The 21,728-nt window shown below is 41.3% G+C and overlaps 1 protein-coding gene and 1 long non-coding RNA gene across 2 annotated transcripts; one reads left to right on the top strand and one right to left on the bottom strand.

Moving 5' to 3' along the window:
* Positions 1-6,032: 6,032 nt before the first annotated feature.
* Positions 6,033-12,368, bottom strand: LOC112247843 (meiotic recombination protein REC8 homolog). The gene is made up of 17 exons (XM_042305149.1): positions 12,140-12,368; positions 11,197-11,265; positions 10,850-10,992; positions 10,319-10,394; positions 10,079-10,199; positions 9,902-9,977; positions 9,702-9,769; positions 9,528-9,615; positions 9,286-9,451; positions 8,875-9,202; positions 8,678-8,744; positions 8,394-8,587; positions 8,152-8,200; positions 7,937-8,018; positions 7,713-7,829; positions 6,283-6,389; positions 6,033-6,204 (listed from the first exon to the last, which is right to left on the bottom strand). The coding sequence occupies exons 1-17, from the start codon at positions 12,193-12,195 to the stop codon at positions 6,101-6,103; spliced, it is 1,911 nt and encodes a 636-aa protein (XP_042161083.1). The 5' UTR covers positions 12,196-12,368; the 3' UTR covers positions 6,033-6,100.
* A 6,063-nt stretch (positions 12,369-18,431) lies between these two features.
* LOC121840638 lies at positions 18,432-21,661 on the top strand. The gene is made up of 3 exons (XR_006079754.1): positions 18,432-18,828; positions 19,519-19,847; positions 20,321-21,661. It is a non-coding gene; the product is annotated as an uncharacterized LOC121840638 (long non-coding RNA).
* The last annotated feature ends 67 nt before the right edge of the window (positions 21,662-21,728 follow it).

The following is a 21,728-nucleotide window of genomic DNA, read 5'->3' as shown; positions in this document are numbered from 1 at the left end:
AAGACGAGAGTGGTGTTCTAACCAAGTGCTGAGAAATAAGGTAGATTTATTTTGTTCTTTTTAATTAATTTACACAAGTACTTCCCGGTTATTGGTTTTGGTTTGATTGTTCAGATAACACCATTGAAATTAAACAGGAGGTTAAGGTATACTAACATTAGAATCTGTTTTCATCATGGGGAACAATGAAAGGCCCGCAGAATGGATTGCAGGCTGAGTTATTTATGTTAAAGGGACAGTGTACGTTTATCACAGTTGTGTGTGTGTCTAATGGCTGGGTATTTAAGAAGTATTTTGGGGAGACAATTTGGAGAAACACGAATAAGACATGAAACATCAAGACTAATTATTTGAGTTTGAGGGGATTATCATAATTATTAGGTTTTGTTTTTGTAGTAAACGTTTGGGTTAAGGGGATTTCCATGTTCCCAGAGACAAGATATCTTAAAGGGGTACACTCACATCTGAAATATTAGAAGTTTTTATTTTCTGAGTCTTAATTAAATAGGTGAAATCTTTTGATAAAGGAATGTTGTTTAATATAGTAAGAAACACTTCTTTGGGGGGGTGGTATGACTTATGACCTCCATTGTGACTTTCCTTTGTGGTCTGATCAGCCTCGTTGGAAAGCCATTTGGATGGAGAATCTAGGGTCATTTGTAATACTGATATTAAGGTCATTTAATACAAAAAGGCAGTGAAATTTACATTATAGTGTCATTATATTTTCTCTGATGAACGTGGTGTGAAAATTAGCTAGGATAAGTTTTAATTATGGTCGACTCATGTTAAGTTTTTGGGACATATTTTGAGCCAACAGGGCAGGGAAGAAATTGAGATATTTTTGTTTGGTTTTAACACCTGTGTACAGGAGTGCCAAAAGACGGGTGACATTACCTGTGTAATGGGGGAGGGTGTCCGTATGGGGATTACATGATAACCAACTTGGGACAGTTCCGGGATTGGAGAAGAGGGTATCCTTATAGCATAGGGGATCCCACAAAGGTGAATAGGTTTTCCATGATATGGGGGAAACCTGGGAGCACTGTTGAACTCTGTAAAGGTGATGAAATCCTACTAACAATCAAAACTATTAAGCTCTCTGATACAGGCACTTACACCCTCGGACTATAAAGGACCAGGACAGACACGATGGGTGTGTTTTCTATTAAGGTGCTGCCAAAACCAGAGGTCCCAGACGAACCAGGGCCAGACACACTCCTCTACCACCCCTGGACCGAACCTGCCACCTACCACCACTGTGTTAAAAATCCCATTCAGGTAATTAATGTTAGAATATTCAGCTATTGATCAATTAGGCACTGAGACTGGTTTTGATGGTAGGGACAATTTGTGGCTGTCTTATATGAGGTAAACAGCTAAGACCCTGAAAAGAAAGGACTGCATGCTAGACCTGTTCTGGCTATACCCATTTACTATAGGAGAAGGAGAGGGGTGGTTGTGTATTCTGAGAGGTTTTTACCAGGTTCAGCCCAATTCAACTCTCTGTTCCTCTTTGAGCCTTGTGTTTCCTACAGTACCTCCTCATCGGGCCCCTTGGGGTGTTAAGGCATATGGGGGCAATTACAGTTGCATCACGGGTACAGGTAGTGGCATGGACTATGGGAGATTGCCTGAAGCTGATTGCAGCAGTAACATAACCATTAATGCCACTTGGCCAGTTACAGGCCTAAACCAAACTAGTGGTCTGGCTGATGTGTGGTGGATCTGTGGACCCAAAAGAGTGCTGAGACCCATTCTTAGAGGATACTGGCAAGGTACGTGTGCTCTGACCAGTTTGATAATTCCACTGACCATTGTTGATGTTACTGCTGAGCAGCTGCTGGGCTCTGTATCCAGGGGACCTGAAAACATTCCATCCCATGGGAGACATAGACGTAGTGCTCCATGTACATACACACTAACCTGTTGGGGGTGCCAGTGGGGGTTCCTCATGAGTTTCAGGCCTTGGGTAGGAATGATGGACTCTGACACTTACTACCTATTGTGGGTCCAGCCATAGTGGATGCAAGACAGACTGCATGGATTAATTATATCTACTATGATCAACAGCGTTTTGTGAATTACCTCCGTGATGCACTCACTGGTATGTCTGAACAGCTGGAGGCCACATCTAGGGTTGCCAGACAGAATAGACTTGCTTTGGATATGCTTCTTGCCAGTCAGGGGGGCGTCTGCAAGATGTTCGGTGAACAATGTTGCACGTATATTCCTAATAACACCAGTCCAGATGGTAGTATATCTAAGGCCCTTAATGGGCTTGATGCACTATCTGTTGAGATGAGGACCATGGTGGGGGTGGAGGAGTCTGGACTGTTCTCTTGGTTGGGAGCCTGGTTTGGTAAGTACACTGGTATGGTGGTTACTGGATTTCTGACCCTAATTCTTGTATTTTTATTATTGATGTGTTGTGCTGCTTGCATCATACCGTGTTTTAAGAAGTCTGTTACAGATGTGGTGAAGGCTTCAGGCATGATGCCTTTGCTTGATGCTCCAGTTGGAGATGCTGATACTGAATCATGCTTTCAGGGGAGGATGGGACTGACTGAGGATGACCCATGGTTTGGAGTCCCTGGGTGGCATGGTGCCCACCTGGTGCAGGATAGGAGTAGCTGAGAGGACCAGATGGTTTATAATAATGCTTTGCTCTGCTTTACTCTGTTTTCCATGACCAAAGTTTTATCCTACATCTTACATGTGAATAAACAATAAAGTCTTATCCTGTTTTTGTCAAAAGGGGGAGACAAAAGCACATACACCTTGTTGATTTATCTTTTTTCTTGGTTGATTTTTCTTTTCTGTTTTTCTGTAAAAAAATAAATAAAAATAATAATAATTATGTTTTATTAATAAACTTTTTGTTATTTTCATGAAATGCTATTAACATATTACTATGTTGGGACTGCTGAAATAAAGGATAATGAGTGACACCCTGGCGGGTGTCAAAAGGGGGATTGTTGGATCCTGTGTTTTACATTATAGCCATTAGTATATATATGATTAAATATCATCTGATGTTGGTTGTGTGAGGTGTCTGCATTTGTGCACTGGAGCATCATTATGAGATTAAACAACTGCTTGCTACTTGCCTGTTTGTGTGTGACAAGAACTGAGTAACATGGTGTGACCTGCATGTTGCAAAACTGTAGATAACAGCCCAGCAGATGCTTTGTCCTTGTGTTTGTATGTAACAATATTGAGTACATGGTGTGACTTGCTGTATCTTACAAAGTTGTGATAGGGAGAGGGGTGGTCATCACGAGGTTTAACTGAGATGGAAAAATACTGAACAACACAATAGCAGGAACTGAGCAACTGTTCTAACTAGGCTGCGATACCAGAACAGTAAGGATCTATACATCGACGGAGGGAGAACTCCAACAAGCGCCAAGAGGCGGGGACCCGCCTGAGCGCCTGCAATAGGCTGGGCAAGTTTTAGTCTAGTTTTTCCTGCATGGGATTGGAAGAGCTAAGGAGCGTTTTTTAAGGAGAGGTCAGCGGAGCACAGGTGTGTGCGTACTGTAAATTAGACTCTTACTATGCACAACCCATTATTAATTAGCTAAATATAAGGCTATTACTGCATTGAATGTATTACCTGAAAGAGGTAGGCTAGGACATCTATATATAGGGCTATATATCAATCTAGAACAAGATGATCTATTTTGGATGCAATTTGAATGGAGTTGATAGAGAGAACAAGACTGCGAGAGAGTGCTCGCGCGTGCGTGCACTGATACAATGCAATGATGTTTGAGAGGATGTTTTAAAACTGCAGCTGCAATTGAAAAAAAGTATAATCTTTCAAATTAAAAAACAAGGTGACCCCCGAAAGCCAGATGGAGATGGGTAAATTAGACGGGCATTCGCTCTTTATATTACTGTAGCATAGGCTATGCTGCAACAACTGTACGCCTACCTGTCACAAGAAAAAACGTTGCCATGATGAAATGATAGTTCGACATGCATTGTGAACAGCGCTCCATACTGAGATAGGATGTCTGTCCCCACCTTGAGTGTTGATTCATCATACAGACTCCTTAAGAGAAGAAAGATTTAGACATTGCAAATAATTTAACAGTTCCATTTCACGCGATGCTGTTCATATAAATGGGGGGACTGGAACGTGATAAAAAAAACAGAGGCAATGGTGTGGTTTAGGAGTGTCCTCTGGTATATTTACCCACCTGTGGACTTTAAAAACAGATCCACTGAGTCCCTCTACCCAGGGGTTTGTGTTTCTGTGGACTCCATACTAGTGTCCTGTAACCTGGCAAAACACCATAGTCCTCAAGGGATCTGTGAACATTTGAAATGTTTTGAAAACGTTGCAACATCAATTCATGTCATCTCCTCAATTCATCTGATTATATTCCAAAATCATGTGATACTAGTGATGCATCATATGGCAGGTATAAGAAAGGTGGCTTTTCTCACAGCTCCAAAAAAAGTTATCCAACATTGTTATCCAATATATCACAGTTCAGTTTCCTCTCTTAACTCTCAACTCAAAAATGTGCATGCAGTATCTAACAGCGATATAATCACTCTGTCCATCCTTATCTTCTCTCCACTGCCACAGAGAAGAGCTCACTCTGTCCTCAATATGCTGATACCCCCTCCAGAGATTGTCAGAGATCCCCTGCTACAGCCCAGGAGAGCAACCTCAGGCTGGGAAACGTACCAGTCCCACAGTCCTGTCAGAGCCTGAACAGAATGCTATAGAACAGTTTTACATTCTTCATTATTTTATTAATGACGTTACTCTGAGGACTATGTCCCCTGAATCTGTGGGGAAGTGTTGTAATCCATACATTTATAACAATGTAAATAATCTATAAAAGTATTCTATTTGATTGTGGCACGCCTTGATTTTATAGCCATTAATTCTGAGTGATTTACACAGATGTACACAATAGACAAGTACAGGTTTTATGGTGTTGGTAGCATGCTGTACTACAGTACTTATCTTACTAAAGACATTCATAAAGCTAACACTAAATATATTTATTAAGATTTGTACCATATTTCTAAAGTGTGTTGTCTCTTCCTCTCTATCACTAAAAGGAGGTGTAGCGTGGCGTAATGCAGTACCAGTGATGTTCTGTACACTGTATCTGGTTTTATCTTACTAAATAACTTCCTGAAGCTAACACTGTGGTGTCCCGTGTCCTTATTAATCCAGCATTGTACCAACGTTTAAAGTGCATAAAATGTGTAGAGTTAATGTCTAACTACTGGTAGGCTATCTCAGTGTACAGTACAAGAGATTATTTGTGAAAACTCATGTGCTATAGTCTGTATGAGCTATTATTCATTCGATTGAATGTTTTTCTTCCAATTGTGGTTAATCATGAGTACATTTCATTGTACATATAATTCTACTTTTAACTCCCTTTAGATTTTGACTTGGGTCTGTCAGACACAAACACAGCACAGAGAAATAGTTTGACATGTTTATTCACAGAAACAAACACCTGTTACAAGTTTTTAAAAAACACCACAGAAACACAAACACACTGAGTCCTTTATATGTCAGCACAGGCTAAGAATAGACTAAAATACTGCAGAAATAGAAATGGTGGAAAAGTCATTTAAAATGCTTAAAAGAGAAATGTGATATTGAATATAAAATTCAGTCTTTAGTCACATAATATAATAAGAGACTACTGATATAAAAAAACAAAACAAAGCAAAACCTGCTTTAAAACTTTAAAAACTTTAAGCTTTACAAAATGTTCTGTGTGTCTCAGTTGGTAGAGGATGGCATTTGCAACACCATGGTTGTGGGTTTGATTCCCACTGGGGGCAAGATCAAAAACACAAGACATGTGTCCGCCTAATACTGTAAGCTGCTCTGGATAAGAGTGTCTGCTAAATAACACACACAAATGAAGCACCTAAAATACGATTAGCAAAGAGGAACAGGTCAACTGTTGTCTCTTCTAGTTACCCGACTCAAACTATCTGTTTGTAAGGTCTATTTGAAAGTCATCTTTGAATAAAGTGTGTGTGTGTGTGTGTGTGTGTGTGTGTGTGTGTGTGTGTGTGTGTGTGTGTGTGTGTGTGTGTGTGTGTGTTACACACTCTCATTCCCCTCCTCATAGTTGGGTCCAGGTGAAATTATGATGTCACCATAAGGTTCATCCTGCTGCACACAGAGTCTCCTGGCAGTTACCATCTCTGTAGAGAACACACACACACCTGACTGTTATACACACAAACACACACACACACACACACACATCTGCATTGTCTTACCCAGTAGGGTCCAGAATGAGTGCGTGACACTACTGCGTTGGGCCAGTGGGGGCAGCAGAGAGTGGAACAGCACCCCTTCATGATCCTCAAGAGGCTCTGTCACTGCACTAGAGAAACACACAGAAAGAGGCGGAGTGAGTTTTTTAGAAGAAGAAATTAAACAGAAGAAGAATAAATAAAACAGAATAAGAAGAAATAAAACAGAAGAAGAAATAAAAACTGGAGAAGAAGAAATAAAAACAGAAGAAGAAATAAAACTGGAGAAGAAGAAATAAAACAGGAGACATAAAACAGAAGAAGAAATAAAAACAGAAGAAGAAACAAAACAGAAGAAGAAATAAAAACAAAAGAAGAAATAAAAACAGAAGAAATAAAACAGAAGAAGAAATAAAAACAGAAGAAACAAAACAGGAGACATAAAACAGAAGAAGAAATAAAAACAGAAGAAGAAACAAAACAGAAGAAGAAATAAAAACAAAAGAAGAAATAAAAACAGAAGAAATAAAACAGAAGAAGAAATAAAAACAGAAGAAACAAAACAGGAGACATAAAACAGAAGAAGAAATAAAAACAGAAGAAGAAACAAAACAGAAGAAGAAATAAAAACAAAAGAAGAAATAAAAACAGAAGAAATAAAACAGAAGAAGAAATAAAAACAGAAGAAGAAACAAAACAGAATAAGAAATAAAAACAGAAGAAGAAATAAAAACAGAAGAAGAAACAAAACAGAATAAATAAAACAGAAGAAGAAATAAAAACAGAAGAAGAAATAAAAACAGAAGAAGAAACAAAACAGAAGAAATAAAAACAAAAGAAGAAATAAAAACAGAAGAAGAAACAAAACAGAAGAAGAAATAAAAACAAAAGAAGAAATAAAAACAGAAGAAATAAAACAGAAGAAGAAATAAAACAGAAGAAGAAATAAAAACAGAAGAAGAAACAAAACAGAAGAAGAAATAAAAACAAAAGAAGAAATAAAACTGGAGAAGAAGAAATAAAACAGAAGAAATAAAACAGAAGAAGAAATAAAAACAGAAGAAACAAAACAGGAGACATAAAACAGAAGAAGAAATAAAAACAGAAGAAGAAACAAAACAGAAGAAGAAATAAAAACAAAAGAAGAAATAAAAACAGAAGAAATAAAACAGAAGAAGAAATAAAACAGAAGAAGAAATAAAAACAGAAGAAGAAACAAAACAGAAGAAATAAAAACAGAAGAAGAAATAAAAACAGAAAAAATAAAACAGAAGAAATAAAAACAGAAGAAGAAATAAAACAGAAGAAGAAATAAAACAGAAGAAGAAATAAAAACAGAAAAAATAAAACAGAAGAAATAAAAACAGAAGAAGAAATAAAACAGAAGAAGAAACAAAACAGAAGACAAAATATAAAATAACTATAATTTGATGATATAATAGCTAGATTATTACTCCAGTAGCTCTGCTGATAAATCAGCCATAGGTATGTCCTCTGCCTCTCTCTCCAGCGGTCCCTCGCCCTCCTCTGGAATGTCCTTCAGTTTGGACACAGACCTGGGGACAGGAGACCTGAACACAACACAATATGACATTATCAGGTGTCAACTGTATGTAACTACCAGTTGCACACAATATACAACTCTCTTCCTCCCCTCTTCTCCTCCCTCTTTTCTCACCCTCTGCTCTCGGGTGTGTCCAGGGGGGAGTTCTCCCGGGACATGTCTCTATCAGAGACCTCCATGGACAGCGGAGACCGAGCTGGAGGAACACACAGAGTTAACATCTATCGTGAGATGGAGAGGGTGTACTGTCGGCGAGATGACCAAGCACATGTCCCTTAGCCTTATATGAATGATCTATGGAATGATACTACAGTATTGTAATATCTTACTGGAAACATCATGCTGGGACAGGCCAGACTCTGCCAACTCTCTAGGTACCTACACACACACACACACACACACACACACACACACACACACACACACACACACACACACACACACACACACACACACACACACACACACACACACACACACACACACACAGGGATAATTGTCGATATCATCATTGTCCAGTTATTAGGTGCATACGTGTAGTCACCTAAAAAACAGTTTGATCCCGCCTCACCTCTTTTGAGCTGAGCTCTCCCTCCTGCTCTCTGCTCTCTGATTTTTCCTCCTTTGTCTTCATCACTCTCTCTTTATCCCTCTCTCTCTCTGACTCAGAGTCTGTCTCTGTCCTCCCTACCAGCAGGGCGGAGCCAGTGAGCGCTGCGACGATCGCCACCCGTTTCCATGGCAACAGCAGCTCTGGAGGGAGGGCTGAGGAGGAATGGAGACCTAACATTATCTCAGTGTTGATTGAAGGCTGTTAAACAGTGAGAAAGAGAGAGTATGAGTGTTAATACTCACTGGTGCATGGGTTACCAAGGAGATCAACTGGAGACACTGTTCTCTTAGAGGGACCATTGATTACAACCTGGAACACACACACATCTTACTTACTCTCACACTTTCACTAATTGATTGACTTGTTTATGAATACTTTGTTAATTATTACAGTTTTGAGTGTATAGTCCAAATGTGTGTGTGTGTGTGTGGGGGTGTACCAGGGGCCTGGTCTGTATGAGAGTGTTGTCTATCTGTTGCTGCAGTGCCTCCTGGGATATCTGTGTTTCCTGGTCGATGAAGAGCAGCTGCCTCCTACGAGGTTGCTTCACTGGGGGAGTAACATCCTGTAGGGTGGGGCTATCTCTCCATCTCCCCCTCTCTCTAGCCATCCCTCGCTCCTCTGGTTCACTGGGTGTGGAAGGGGGCAGAGGGACAGACACTGGTGTCCTCTCCTCTGCGAGTGCGGCAGGCATCTCCATGGGCAGCTCTGTCTCCTCGCCAGGCAGCACAGTGGGGTCCTCGCTGGATAGGGTGGTATACGGCAGTCTGACAGAGGAGACAGCGGGAACCAAAGTTACTGTGTGTGTGTGAGTGAGTGTGTGTGTCTGTGTCAGTTTATATTAACCTACCCAATAAGGGATCCAATGACATCTCTCCTCCTCTCTATCGCTTCTGCTCTTTCTACTTCTTGTTCACTTTCTCCCTCTCTCTCCAAGTCCCCTTCTCCCACAGATTCTCCTTCTCTCTCCCTCTCTTCTCTCTCTGGGCCCCTCTCTCGCTCTGCCTCCATCTCTCCTGAAACACATACTCATTTTTAACTCTGCCCTGTGTATAGGGGGCAGGGACAGAGGATCATTTACCTGTCACTCACCCTCTGGGAAGTGATCTAATTGGTCCATTAGCAAGTCAATCATCCCCATGTTTTGATGTGTGACCTCAGTGAGCTCCGCCCCTTCAAACTGCCAGCGAGAGAGTTAGGAATAGAGAGAGATGGTTTGATTGGAAAGTTAGTTTGATTGACAGCTGTTCTGATTGACAGGCGTACCTCTGCTGAGGGGATGGTGACGGGTTCAGTCTCTATCAGAGTGATGGAGTCTGGAGACGCTGTGATACCTGGGAATGAACGAGGGATAAAACCATAAACAACAATAAAGGAAACACAATGGATTACCATTTAACTCATGACCACTCTTCCTTTTCTCCACTCCCCTTAATGTAGTAAACTCCCCCACCCTCCTCTCTCACCGTCCTGAGGGGGAGTACCTGGACTCAGAAGCAGGGGGCGCTCAGGAGTGGCTTCTCTCCTAAACTCTCCACCCAGCTGACAGACAAGAGGAACAAGAGATTAGAGAAAGACAAGATGTGTCAATAGAACACACACACACACACACACACAGTCATTTGAGACACTGTCCGATGTACCTGTATTAGTGTGTTAGGGCTGGGCATGGTGTACCCAGAATGTATTTCTCCAAAGAAGGGGTTCGCTGCCCACTCACTTTCCTCCAGGAGAGACAACACGTCAGGGAGAGAAAGAGTGTGTCTGCGTGAGAGAGAGAGATCCTAATTCATGGCAGCCATTTGTGTCAGTGGACTCGCCAGATGCCTCTCTCTCCACCAGGAAGAACATGAGACTTGAGAAACTGGCTTTGTTGTACCCACCTATCAGACTCATCCACATCGATCTTCTGGGCGGTTCTGGTCTTGGCTAGTCTGTCCAGAATGTGCTGGATCTCCTCTGGAAACACACACACTACAGGTCAGAGGTCATAACTCTCCTGTCACCCTACAGGTCCGGGGTCATAACTCTCCTGTTACCCTACAAGTCAGAGGTCATAACTCTCCTGTCACCCTACAGGTCAGAGGTCATAATTCTTCTGTCACACTACAGGTCAGAGGTCATAACTCTCCTGTCACCCTATAGGTCAGAGGTCATAACTCTCCTATCACCCTACAGGTCAGAGGTCATAACTCTCCTGTCACACTACAGGTCAGAGGTCATAACTCTTATGTCACACTACAGGTCAGAGGTCATAACTCTCCTGTCACCCTACAGGTCAGAGGTCATAACTCTACTGTCACACTACTGTCTTTTCCACACCTTCTATTCTCCCCTACATGCATAATCCCTCTCTCCAACCTTCTCTTTTCCTACTCACTCCCCCTCTCCTTCCCCTTTCCCCTCACTCTTACCCAGGAGCATCCCACACTGGCGGTGGTAGACGATGATGACACCATATTGGAGCTGGGAGGAGAGGTAGAGGGAGAAACGGGGGCGGGGCAATCCCGGCAGAGGGGGCGGGACTCGCACCAGCACATAGTCCATGATGTCATTACTGTAGATGCACAACAAATGGGAAATGGCATGATGGCATCAGTGTAGACTGCTATAGCACAGGGCTCAGAAAGGAATGATTAAAAACAAAATGTAACCGTGCCCTATATTCATATATGTTTTCAATTGTAGAACACTAATGATAGCTTTACACGAAAGCAAAAGTTTTTCAATGACTAACAGGCAAAGGCAAACCCTCTCTTACCATGTTCGTTGGACATTGACTTTCAGGAAATCTTTTTGTGGGATCTTTATCCCTTTGGTGGCAGCCAACCTAAAATCACCACACAACAGATGGACATTCCCATCATTACAGACAAATGGATATCAGAAATCAGATAGCTGGCCTGCCTTGCTTCTACTCTGTTTCACTGCGCTGATATGGAAAAAACACTGGAAGCGGTGTGATTGGACAGTAATGTCGACCGGAAACCTCTGAAGGGCTCCGATTGGACAAAAGTTGCAGAGCGAGGGCTAGCGGACTGCGAGGCTGGCGTGGAAATCAAACTTCTCTTTCAAGCTTTCAGACTGAAGATCTCTCCCTTCTTCTCTAATCATTTCCGAGACGTTTAAGCGTTTTTCATTTTATGCGTCTCAGTTTAATTCTAGAGCGGCATTCATTGATGTGTATCTGTTGACAATGAGAAGAGCACAAATGTTGATTTATGTTTCCTATGTGTTTACCTGGTCTATCATTGTTATGTCTGGTTGTTGCACCTGTTCTCCTTTACATGACCCCAGACACTAGCAGCTAGATTTAACAAAATTAGAAATATCAGAAAATGATTTTAGATAAATAGGATAGGCCTAACTAATATTATAATAGTGTTACATTATTATAATAGAGTTATAATTGTGTCTTATTCATTGCAAGGTAGGCCTACTACATTCATCTTTCATGAAGTAGTCTAGGCTGATTTAGCAATTGATCATACACTAGGCTAGGTAGACATGATACGCAGGTAATAGTCTAAATAGGCTATACCGTGGAGCTCGTGTAGGATTATGAAAAAGTTACAAAAACATAATGAGAATCGAATGATCTATTATCCCCATACGTCATTAAAATTGTCCCTTCATCCAAATGAAACGGTTCTAGCCGACATATCAAATATCAACCGCAATCTTATAGCAACTGGCCTACTCACCATATTGTGGAGAAGCACCCTGTGTGACGATTCAAAACGCTTGGGGAGAAAAACATGACTGGTTCCTTACAAATTAACGAGCTAAATAAATCTAACTTTTAATTGAAATATTGAATGTAAACTGTTAGGCCTATGTCTAAAATAGCATTTATTTGTACTGACTGATCTGACCAAGTGGATTTAGGAAAATCATGTATCTGATGCATATACACTATCACAGCTGCCAATGAGAACCGCCGCAAAGAACTGACAGAAATAAATGTGTTCGTTTTGCATGGCCTGGTACCCTGGGTTGGCGGATTTCGCATATTTTAGATCATTCCATTGGTCCTAAAGAAAAATATCCTATTACCAAGTGCACCGGGCCATGCAAAACGAATACGCCCTTTTACAGACACGGTTTACCATCGTCTGGCTCTTAACCAATAGACTGGTCGGACACCTGTTGACCTACTGAAGTGATGGGCATTAGGGGAATCACATTTTACTCATCATATTTTCAATGAATGTGAATATTATGAACGTTGAAGTTTAATATGAACGTTGAAGTTAAACCACATTTATCAAACCCCGACTCATTAAGGAAAATATTTTTGATATTTTAATAACTGAAAATCTTTTTTTGAGCATTATCTCATTCAACGATGGAAAGCAGCATTTCTATTTCTAATGAATGTTGACCCGTCATCTATAGGCCTAGATCTAGGTGACCAAAAACAAAAAATGCAATAAACTGAAAATAGACCTAAGACCATGACAAGCCTATTGTAATACATTCTCATAAAAATAAATGATCATGAATTTTGTTAATACATAGAACGTTTAATCATGGTCTTTGAAACCCATCAGAAATGTTTTAACCATTTATAAACTACCATGGACTACAGTGGAGGCTGGTTGGACGAGCTCATTGTAATGTCTGGAATGGAATTTGTGGAAAGGTATCAAACATATGAATCCACATGTTTGTCGCCGTTCAATTTATTCCATTGCAATTGTAACAGTATAGCTTCCGTTCCTCTCCTCACCCCAAACTGGGCTCGAACCAGGGACCATCTGCACACATCAACCACAGTCACTCACGAAGCATCGTTACCCATCGCGCCACAAAAGCCACGGCCCTTGCAGAGCAACTACTTCTAGGTCTCAGAGCGAGTGACATCACCGACTGAAACACTATTAGCACGCACCACCGCTAACTAGCTAGCCATTTCACATCGGCCACACAATGAGCACGTCTTCCTATAGCTTCTCCCACCAGCCTCCTCTTATGAGCTATATCTGAAGAGTTTGTCACGTTAACGTGCTAGTCGGAATAGGAAACTCTGACATTTCCGATTTGCTAACTGTGTTAGCTGCGTTCAACCAGTTAGCAAGTCGGAAATGTCAGAGTTTCTTAGTTCCGACTAACACATGAACACGCCATAAATCCCCCCCAAATTTACATCTGTGTTTTTTTAATCAGAAATTATTGCTTATGGGTGGGTACCTTCATGTGTGTGTAAAATATTACTGTTCTAAGATTTTAGATGTGTATGAAAGTTAGTTTTTTTGCAAAACGCTACATATCCATTGTTTAGCTGTAATGGAATTGTTTGAATGCTGCATTTTTTTAATGACATTTTATTTAACCAGGCAAAGCCCATTGAGACCCATAGTATCCTTTTCAATGGAGACCTGGCCAAGAATGCAGCAACAATCCATACATTACAGAATTAAAACATACAACAATACAATACAATTCAACAACGTGTACACAGGCAGGGAGGTTCCACTCAGCGCCCCTTCTATCTGACATAGAGCAAGTCTTATCTTAAGCCACTCCCATGCGAAACGCAGGAGAAAAACTCCAGTTTTGGGGCAGAAAAGGGGTGCTTAGGCAGCTGTGTGTGAAAATCTTCACTGTTGGATCGTCCGGTTGGAAAATGTAACCCTGTCACTCATATCTATCACACCATTGTCATTGTGACCCAGACATGGACACAATATATATTTTTTTATTTTACCTTCATTTAACTAGGCAAGTCAGTTATTAAGAACAAATTCTTATTTTCAATGACGGCTTAGGAACAGTGGGTCAACTGCCTGTTCAGGGGCAGAATGACAGATATGTACCTTGTCAGCTCGGGGATTTGAACTTGTAACCTTCTGGTTACTAGTCCAACGCTCTACACATAGTGTTGGTATAGGAAATAGGGCTGGGCCATATGGCCAAAATATTATATCACAATATTTTTTTTAAATTGGACAGTATGATGGTATTTGACACTTATATTCTAAGTGATATCTAAGTGATATAAATGAGTTTTTCTCCATTCTGATTGTTTTATACTGTTCAATTCAACTTCAACCAAAACAAATTTGAGCTCTTTTATCATTTCTGCATTTCCTGCACTCAATTGCAGTGGTGGAAAAAGTTCCCAGTTGTCATACTTGAGTCAAAGTAAAGATACAAGTTAATAGAATATCACCCAAGTAAAAGTCTAAAAGTATTTGGTTTGAAATATACTTAAGTATCAAAAGTACATGTAATTGATCAAATGTACTTAAGTATCAAAAGTAAAAGTATAAATAATTTCGAATTCCTTATATTAAGCAAACTAGATGGCACCATTTTCTTGTTTTTTTTAATTTATGGGTAGCCAGGGGCACACAAATGTAACGAGGTCAAAATGTAACGAGTACTTTTAGGTGTCAGGGAAAATGTATGGAGTAAAAAGTAATATTTTCTTTAGGAATGTAGTGAAGTAAAAGTAAAAGTTGTCAAAAATAAAAATAGAAAAATTAAAGTACAGATACAAAAAAAAAAACGACTTAAGTACACTGCTCAATTGAGATCATTTCCACACTGCCACCTAGGGCTGCACGATATGGGCAAATCATCTAGGACTTTTTATTGTGGGGATTGCGATTTGACGTGCGAATTAGAGCAAAACTGTTGGAATCATGGAAATAGAATGACTATTCTAATTCTATAGTTAGAATATAATAGTGGGCACTTTAAATACAGTGTTGTTTGAGATGAAAACGAATTAAAATGCCAGGGAGGAGTTATTGTGCCAGGGTAAGAACTAAAGTGCTGATAAGTGTTTCCTAAGGGACCCATATAAACTTTGGCTACATTGCATGTTTTCTTTTAGCTACTTCCTGTAGCTAACATATTTTTTCTTTGCACAATTCCTCTTTGATTTAGAAGATAGTTACACAAAAAATGCTGATTTAGGTCTACACCATCACTGGTATTATCAGGCTGTATTAGCTACCTACGTTCTCTTACTCAGTACATGTATTTGCTAGCTAGCTATTAGCATTATCGACAATTAGCGTTTCACAAGATTTAGGGTAACTTGCTAAGAAAATACAAACTTGTTGTTTTCTGATGTAAGAAACACCAACTAATAGTGTCATTATAGATTGCTAGTGGATTTATATCAAGAAGCAAAGCAAAACAGCATTGTTGTCATCAACATTGTTGCAAGTGCTACACTGACAATGCAGGACTGAAAGCAAATGTGTCTCGAGGTGGAAGAACGTCAAATGCTCTCCTTGAGTGACAGGGGGCGTGGCTAAATCTGTGTGGAAAGTGGCACAGAGAGAAAGCGGAGAGTGATGACTCAAGTAGCGAAGTAAACTATATACATTGACATTACACATGGCGTATCATATTTAACAAACCAAACATTCAAATACCGCTATATAAGGTAAAGTAAAAACCCGGTCCCTGCATTAATACCGGTATATCATAACATACGGTATATTCCGCCCAGCCCTGCTAGGAAACATGTTTTCTTTAGAGTGGTTAAACTCTCTTGAGGTTTATTCTCAGTCGTAGTGTTCACAGGACAAGCATAAGACTTATTTATACTCGGGCACCTACCCGGAAATACATTTTCCCTGTTCATTCTACAAGGGTTCACAAGCTCACTACAAAACTTCACAACTGTTTGAACTGTTCAAAAGTTCAAACAAAGTCCACCCCGGAAATTAGTTTTCACTTCAAAACATGTTTAACTTCAAACACATTTTTAAAGTTCAACAAGTTCAAACTCTTAATGTATATGTGCCTCACTCTCAAATAAACAAGTAGTACTGGTTTAAAGAGGTCAACAAGTACAAACTTCAAACACATTTTTACTTCTAAAAAACATTTGCTCTATCAAATCAAGTTGTATTAGTCAAATGCCCCGAATACAATATGTGTAGACCTTACAGTGAAATTGCTTACTTACAAGCCCCTAACCGACAGTGCAGTTTAAAAAAATATGGATAAGAATAAGAGATAAAAGTAACAAGTAATTAAAGAGGAGCAGTAAAAAAACAATACATACAGGGGGTGTCGGTACAGAGTGAGTGTGCGGGGGCACTGGTTAGTTGAGGTAGTATGTAAATGTAGGGAGAGTTAATTAAAGTGACTATGCATAGATGACAACAGAGAGTAGCAGTGGTGTGGAGAGGGGAGTGGGGGGCAATGTGAATAGTCTGGGTAGCCATTTGACTACATGTTCAGGAGTCTTATGGCTTGGGGGTAGAAGCTGTTTAGAAGCCTTTTGGACCTAGACTTGGTGCTCCGGTACCGCTTGCCGTGTGGTAGCAGAGAGAACAGTCTATGATTAGGGTGGCTGGAGTCTTTGACAGTTTTCAGGCCCTTCCTCTAACACCCCCTGGTATAGAGGTCCTGGATGGCAGGAAGCTTGGCCCCAGTGATGTACTGGGCCGTTCGCACTACCCTCTGTTGTGCCTTACAGTCGGAGGCCGAATAGTTTCCATACCAGGTAGTGATGCTCTCGATGGTGCAGCTGTAGAACCTTTTGAGGATCTGAGGAACCATGCCAAATCTTTTCAGTCTCCTGGGGGGGGGAACAGGTCACGTCTGTCATGGTGTGCTTGGACCATGTTAGTTTGTTGGTGATGTGGACACCAAGGAACCTGAGGCTCTCAACCTGCTCCACTCCAGCACTGTCGATGAGAATGGGGGCGTGCTCGTGTAACGGATGTGAAATAGCTAGCTAGTTAGCGGTGGTGCGCACTAAATAGCGTTTCAATCGGTGACGTCACTTGCTCTGAGACCTTGAAGTAGTGGTTCCCCTTGCTCTGCAAGGGCCGCGGCTTTTGTGGAGCGATGGGTAATGATGCTTCGTCGGTGGCTGTTGTTGATGTGTGCAGAGGGTCCCTGGTTCGTGCCCGGGTATGGGCGAGGGACAGTGTAAAGTTATACTGTTACACTCGGTCCTCTTTTTCCTGTAGTCCACAATCATCTCCTTTGTCTTGATCACGTTGCGGGAGAGGTTGTTGTCCTGGCACCACACGGCCAGCTCTCTGACCTCCTCCCGATAGGCTGTCTCATTGTTTTTGGTGATCAGGCCTACCACTGTTGTGTCATCGTCAAATTTAATGATGGTGTTGGAGTCGTGCCTGGCCGTGCAGTCATGAGTGAACAGGGTGTACAGGAGGGTGCTGAGCACGCACCATTGAGAGGCCCCTGTGTTAAGGATCAGCGTTGCGATGTGTTGTTACCTACCCTTACCACCTAGGGTAAGGTTACCTAATGACACAGTAAATATCCTGAAAACATCCAGAGGTCAACCAGAAAAACACATACATCACTTTTTGACAGCAACTGTCTACTATACTCTCTCTCTTGTATTGAATCATTAAAAAAATTATGTTAATATTGATGTCACAAATGTATGCTTTTTACATTTCTTCATAAAGTCAACAAGTCTCTGCTAGGTAAAGCCTCTCCTTAGCTCAGCTCACTGGTCACCATAGCAACACCCACCCGTAGCACGCGCTCCAGCAGGTATATCTCACTGGTCACCCCCAAAGCCAATTCCTGTTTTGGCCGCCTTTCCTTCCAGTTCTCTGATGCCAATGACTGGAACGAACTGCAAAAATCACTGAAGCTGGAGACCCATATCTTCCTCACTAGTTTAACCCTTTCATGTGTGAGTTCCAAATATCTCTAACGGTCGCCCCAGCGTGAGTTTTTTTTATGCACGTGATGTTAGAATGTTCTCTCCATTCCAGAATGTGATTGATACGTAACAGTACATTTTATCCGCGCTGCCCTCAAACTAAAGCACGCAGCCTGTTTATATTTATAGGTTGTTTTAACTTCAATTTCAAATGATTTTCAAACAAGTTTTTATTTTCTAAAAACAGTTTGAATTTAGGTGTGTTCCGCCTCCTCATTCATTCACATAAAAATAGTCATTTTTACTTTTGCGGATAATTACATTTTTGGGACATTTCTGACACGGACAAAATTCCCCAAGCACTTCCCAATTGTTTGTGCAGTTCACGTCTGCAGACATTTGCTCATCTCCGGTCGGAACAGGATCTGCACACGTGTTCACATTTTCTATTCCACATTTCTATTGTAGCGTACTGTATGTATGGAGCATAATATATTTGTGTATATTCTTTATCACTGCGGACACGTGAGGTAACGTTACTCATTTTATAACCTTTATGGTGTTATAGTCAATCGTGCTTATGTAGCCACATTCTTCTATTAGCTCTGTAAAACAACGCTAAATGCGTCAGAGAAGTATTATCTTGTGTTGCATTTTGAAGCTACCATGGCCTTATGACTCTCAAGTGGTGCAGCGGTCAAAGGCACAGCACATCAGTACTAGAGGTGTCACTACAGACTCCCTGGTTCAAATTAAGGCTGCGTTTCCATCAAAGTAAGTGCCTTATTACGTTATAATAGTTATAATAATAGTTTCCGTATGCCGTTTCTGCTGTAGCTGTAGATCATAATATATTCCTTATAACTGCGGACACGTGAGGTAACGTTACACATTTTATAACCTTTATGGTGTTATTGTCAGTCATGCTTACCTAGCTACATTATTCTATTAGCTCTGTAAAACAATGCTAGTTGCGTCAGAAAACTATTAGCTTGTGTTGTATTTTGAAGCTACCCTGGCCTTATGACTCCCAAGTGGCGCAGCGGTCTATGGCACTACAGACACCCTGGTTCAAATCCAGGCTGTATCACAACTGGCTGTGATTGGGAGTCCCATAGTGCAGCGCACAATTGGCCCAGCGTTGTCCGAGTTGGGCCGGTGTAGGCCATCATTGTAAATAATAATTTGTTCTTAAATTACTTGCCTAGTTAAATAAATAAAAAATATGACCATGGTTTGTTTATTTGGTCTATTCAGCATAGCTCTGTTCTGCCCTGCCTTGCCCCCTTGTGGAGCTCAAAAGTTAGTTTCTTACTGTTATAACTCAAATCTGTGATTTTGTCAATGCAATAAACAATTTTTTTATAGCAGTGTTTATTATGTTACTTCTTTGTAGTATTGTTTTATTGCTATATCCTTATATTTTATTCTAATGAATAATTCCTCTTTATTCTGTACTTTCAGAAACCAGAAACATTATTTGCCAATATCATAACTGGAGCTGGACATCTTTGGAGCTGAAGAATGAGGACAGCTTTTGTATGCTAACGTACACTCCTTAACAGTTGTACTGGATGAAAACACAGCAAGAAAACACATGCCAATATGTAATATTCATCTATTTTATTGCAGTACTGGTAGTTGGTTCAACAACTTGTTTTACTAGAGGACAAAAAACTGAATATGCATAACCCATATTTAATATCCATGCAGTGACTGAACAACAACTGCATTTCCACCCCCATCTCTAAGGCATAGTATCATGGCTGGTCACCTGTCAAGTCACATGTCAGGTCAGTCAGTCACCTATTGCTGCAGATGTGCTCAATAATGCTTGAGCATGTGATACTCCTCAAAGCATGGTGAAATACATAGAGGTGTATCACAAGCTAGACACATGTATTTTATCATCTTCCTCTGCTTACTTCTCCTGGCGCCAGACAGGCAGACTTTGCAATGCCTCCGTGTGCGACTACCTTGAGAAGCAGTTTGAGGGACTTTGCAGGGAAAATGTCGTGCAGTGAGGCGTAGGGGATTGTCTACAGCAGGACGTTGGCGATGAACTGTTAGTTGTTAGTTGGCGGTGAACTATGCTGCCGTTGAGGACAGCAGTGTCGATCAGATGGAAAAATATCTTCATATACCACTTGTTCGTTTTCCGTGTGCATTCCACAAAGCTGTTTATCATGTCTGCCTTATCCACGGCCCCCATTTTGAGGTTATAATCAAGCACACAATCTGGTTTGATCTTTCTCTCTCCGGTCAGGTGGTCCACCTTCCCTGTGGCCGACATGGTTGCTGTATGGACAGTGGAGAGGACATGGACGTCTCGCTTGTCATGCCACTTTACTGCCAGCTGTTGACCGTTCTCCTGGCATCCCCTTCCGGTTCGACCTGACTGTGCCACAGGCCCCTGTGCTGTTGGAGAGCAGATGCTGGAAGAGTGTGGGACTGCTGTACCAATTGTCCACGTACAAAGTGTGTCCCTTGCCGAGATGAGGAGCCAGCATGGTCATCACCACGGACCCTGACACCCCAAGCCCCTCATAATGTTTGATGTCAGTGGTGGACCCTGTGTAAACTATAATATCCTGGACAAATCCTGTCTTCACGTCGCACATGACAAAGAACTTGACTCCAAACCTGTGCCTTTTGGAGGGAATATATTGACGGAACGCCAGCCTACCTTTCCATAACATCAGGGACTCATCAATGCATAGGTCCTTGTATGGCACAAAGACCCAACCAAATGCTGATGTCAGGCTGATAAGAACATTTCTTATTTTGTATAACGGGTCACTTAGGATGGCAGTAGCATTGTTGACAAAATGCAGGCATCGCAGCAGAACTAGGAAGCGATCTTGGGAAAAGAGGGAGGCAAAGAAGGGAGTTGCAAACATAGGATCTGTGCTCCAGTATTCTCTTAGGGAGTTCTTCTTTACTATTCCCATGAGAAGGACTGTCACCAGGAAGGTATACATTTCACTAATTGTGGTTGTCACCCATTTAGCGAGTTTTCCCCTCACTCCTGGCTCTCTCTTCTCCTGTAGCTCTAAGGCATAGCGATTGGTCTCAACTATCTCTCCCACCAGCTCCTCTGTCAGAAACAACTTGAAGCACTCTGCCTCAGTTGGAAATGGCAAGGGGCGTTGCACTCCAGACTGGGACTCGTCAAAGCAGACAGCAGGGCCAGGTGGGGTGAAATGACTGGTGGCCTTCCAGCTACCACAGAACTCCTGTACTTCATCCACTGTCGGTCTGCCTCCATCACCACCAGCATCTTCAAAGGGACCTGGTACTTCCTCAGTTGACAAGGGAAATTCAGATTCAGGGTTCTCAATGGCTACAAGGTTGAGGGGCAGCTCCTCACTGTCACTGTCAGAATCTGATTCCTGACTTTCATACTCAGACTCATTGTCAGAATTGAAAAAAATCTCCAGAATTTCCACATTTGTGAGTTGTCTCCTTTTGAAAGACATTGTTAATGCTACAGCTTAGCTCACTAGCTACATACATAAACAACAACACTGAATGGCGCAGAGTGGGAGGTTACGTGGTTGACTGCCGGCACGCGCCACTTGTATCAATAAATCACTATCAGAAAATGTTTTGTGTGGTAATTATTTGTGTATTTACGATTTTATTCACATGTTTTCAATTCTAGGTGACAACTC

This window comes from Oncorhynchus tshawytscha, linkage group LG23 (genome assembly GCF_018296145.1).
Source record: "Oncorhynchus tshawytscha isolate Ot180627B linkage group LG23, Otsh_v2.0, whole genome shotgun sequence".
Lineage (NCBI taxonomy): Eukaryota > Metazoa > Chordata > Actinopteri > Salmoniformes > Salmonidae > Oncorhynchus > Oncorhynchus tshawytscha.
The sequence above is the reverse complement of the archived record's forward strand: the minus strand, read 5'-3'. Positions and strand labels throughout refer to the sequence as shown.

Coding starts and splice junctions, on each gene's coding strand:
- LOC112247843 (XM_042305149.1), bottom strand. CDS start 12,195: ATGTTTTTCTCCCCAAGCGTTTTGAATCGTCACACAGGGTGCTTCTCC. Junction 10,200..10,318: donor GATGTGGATGAGTCTGATAG/GTGGGTACAACA, acceptor TCTCTCACGCAG/ACACACTCTTTCTCTCCCTG. Junction 7,830..7,936: donor GACACACCCGAGAGCAGAGG/GTGAGAAAAGAG, acceptor TGTTGTGTTCAG/GTCTCCTGTCCCCAGGTCTG.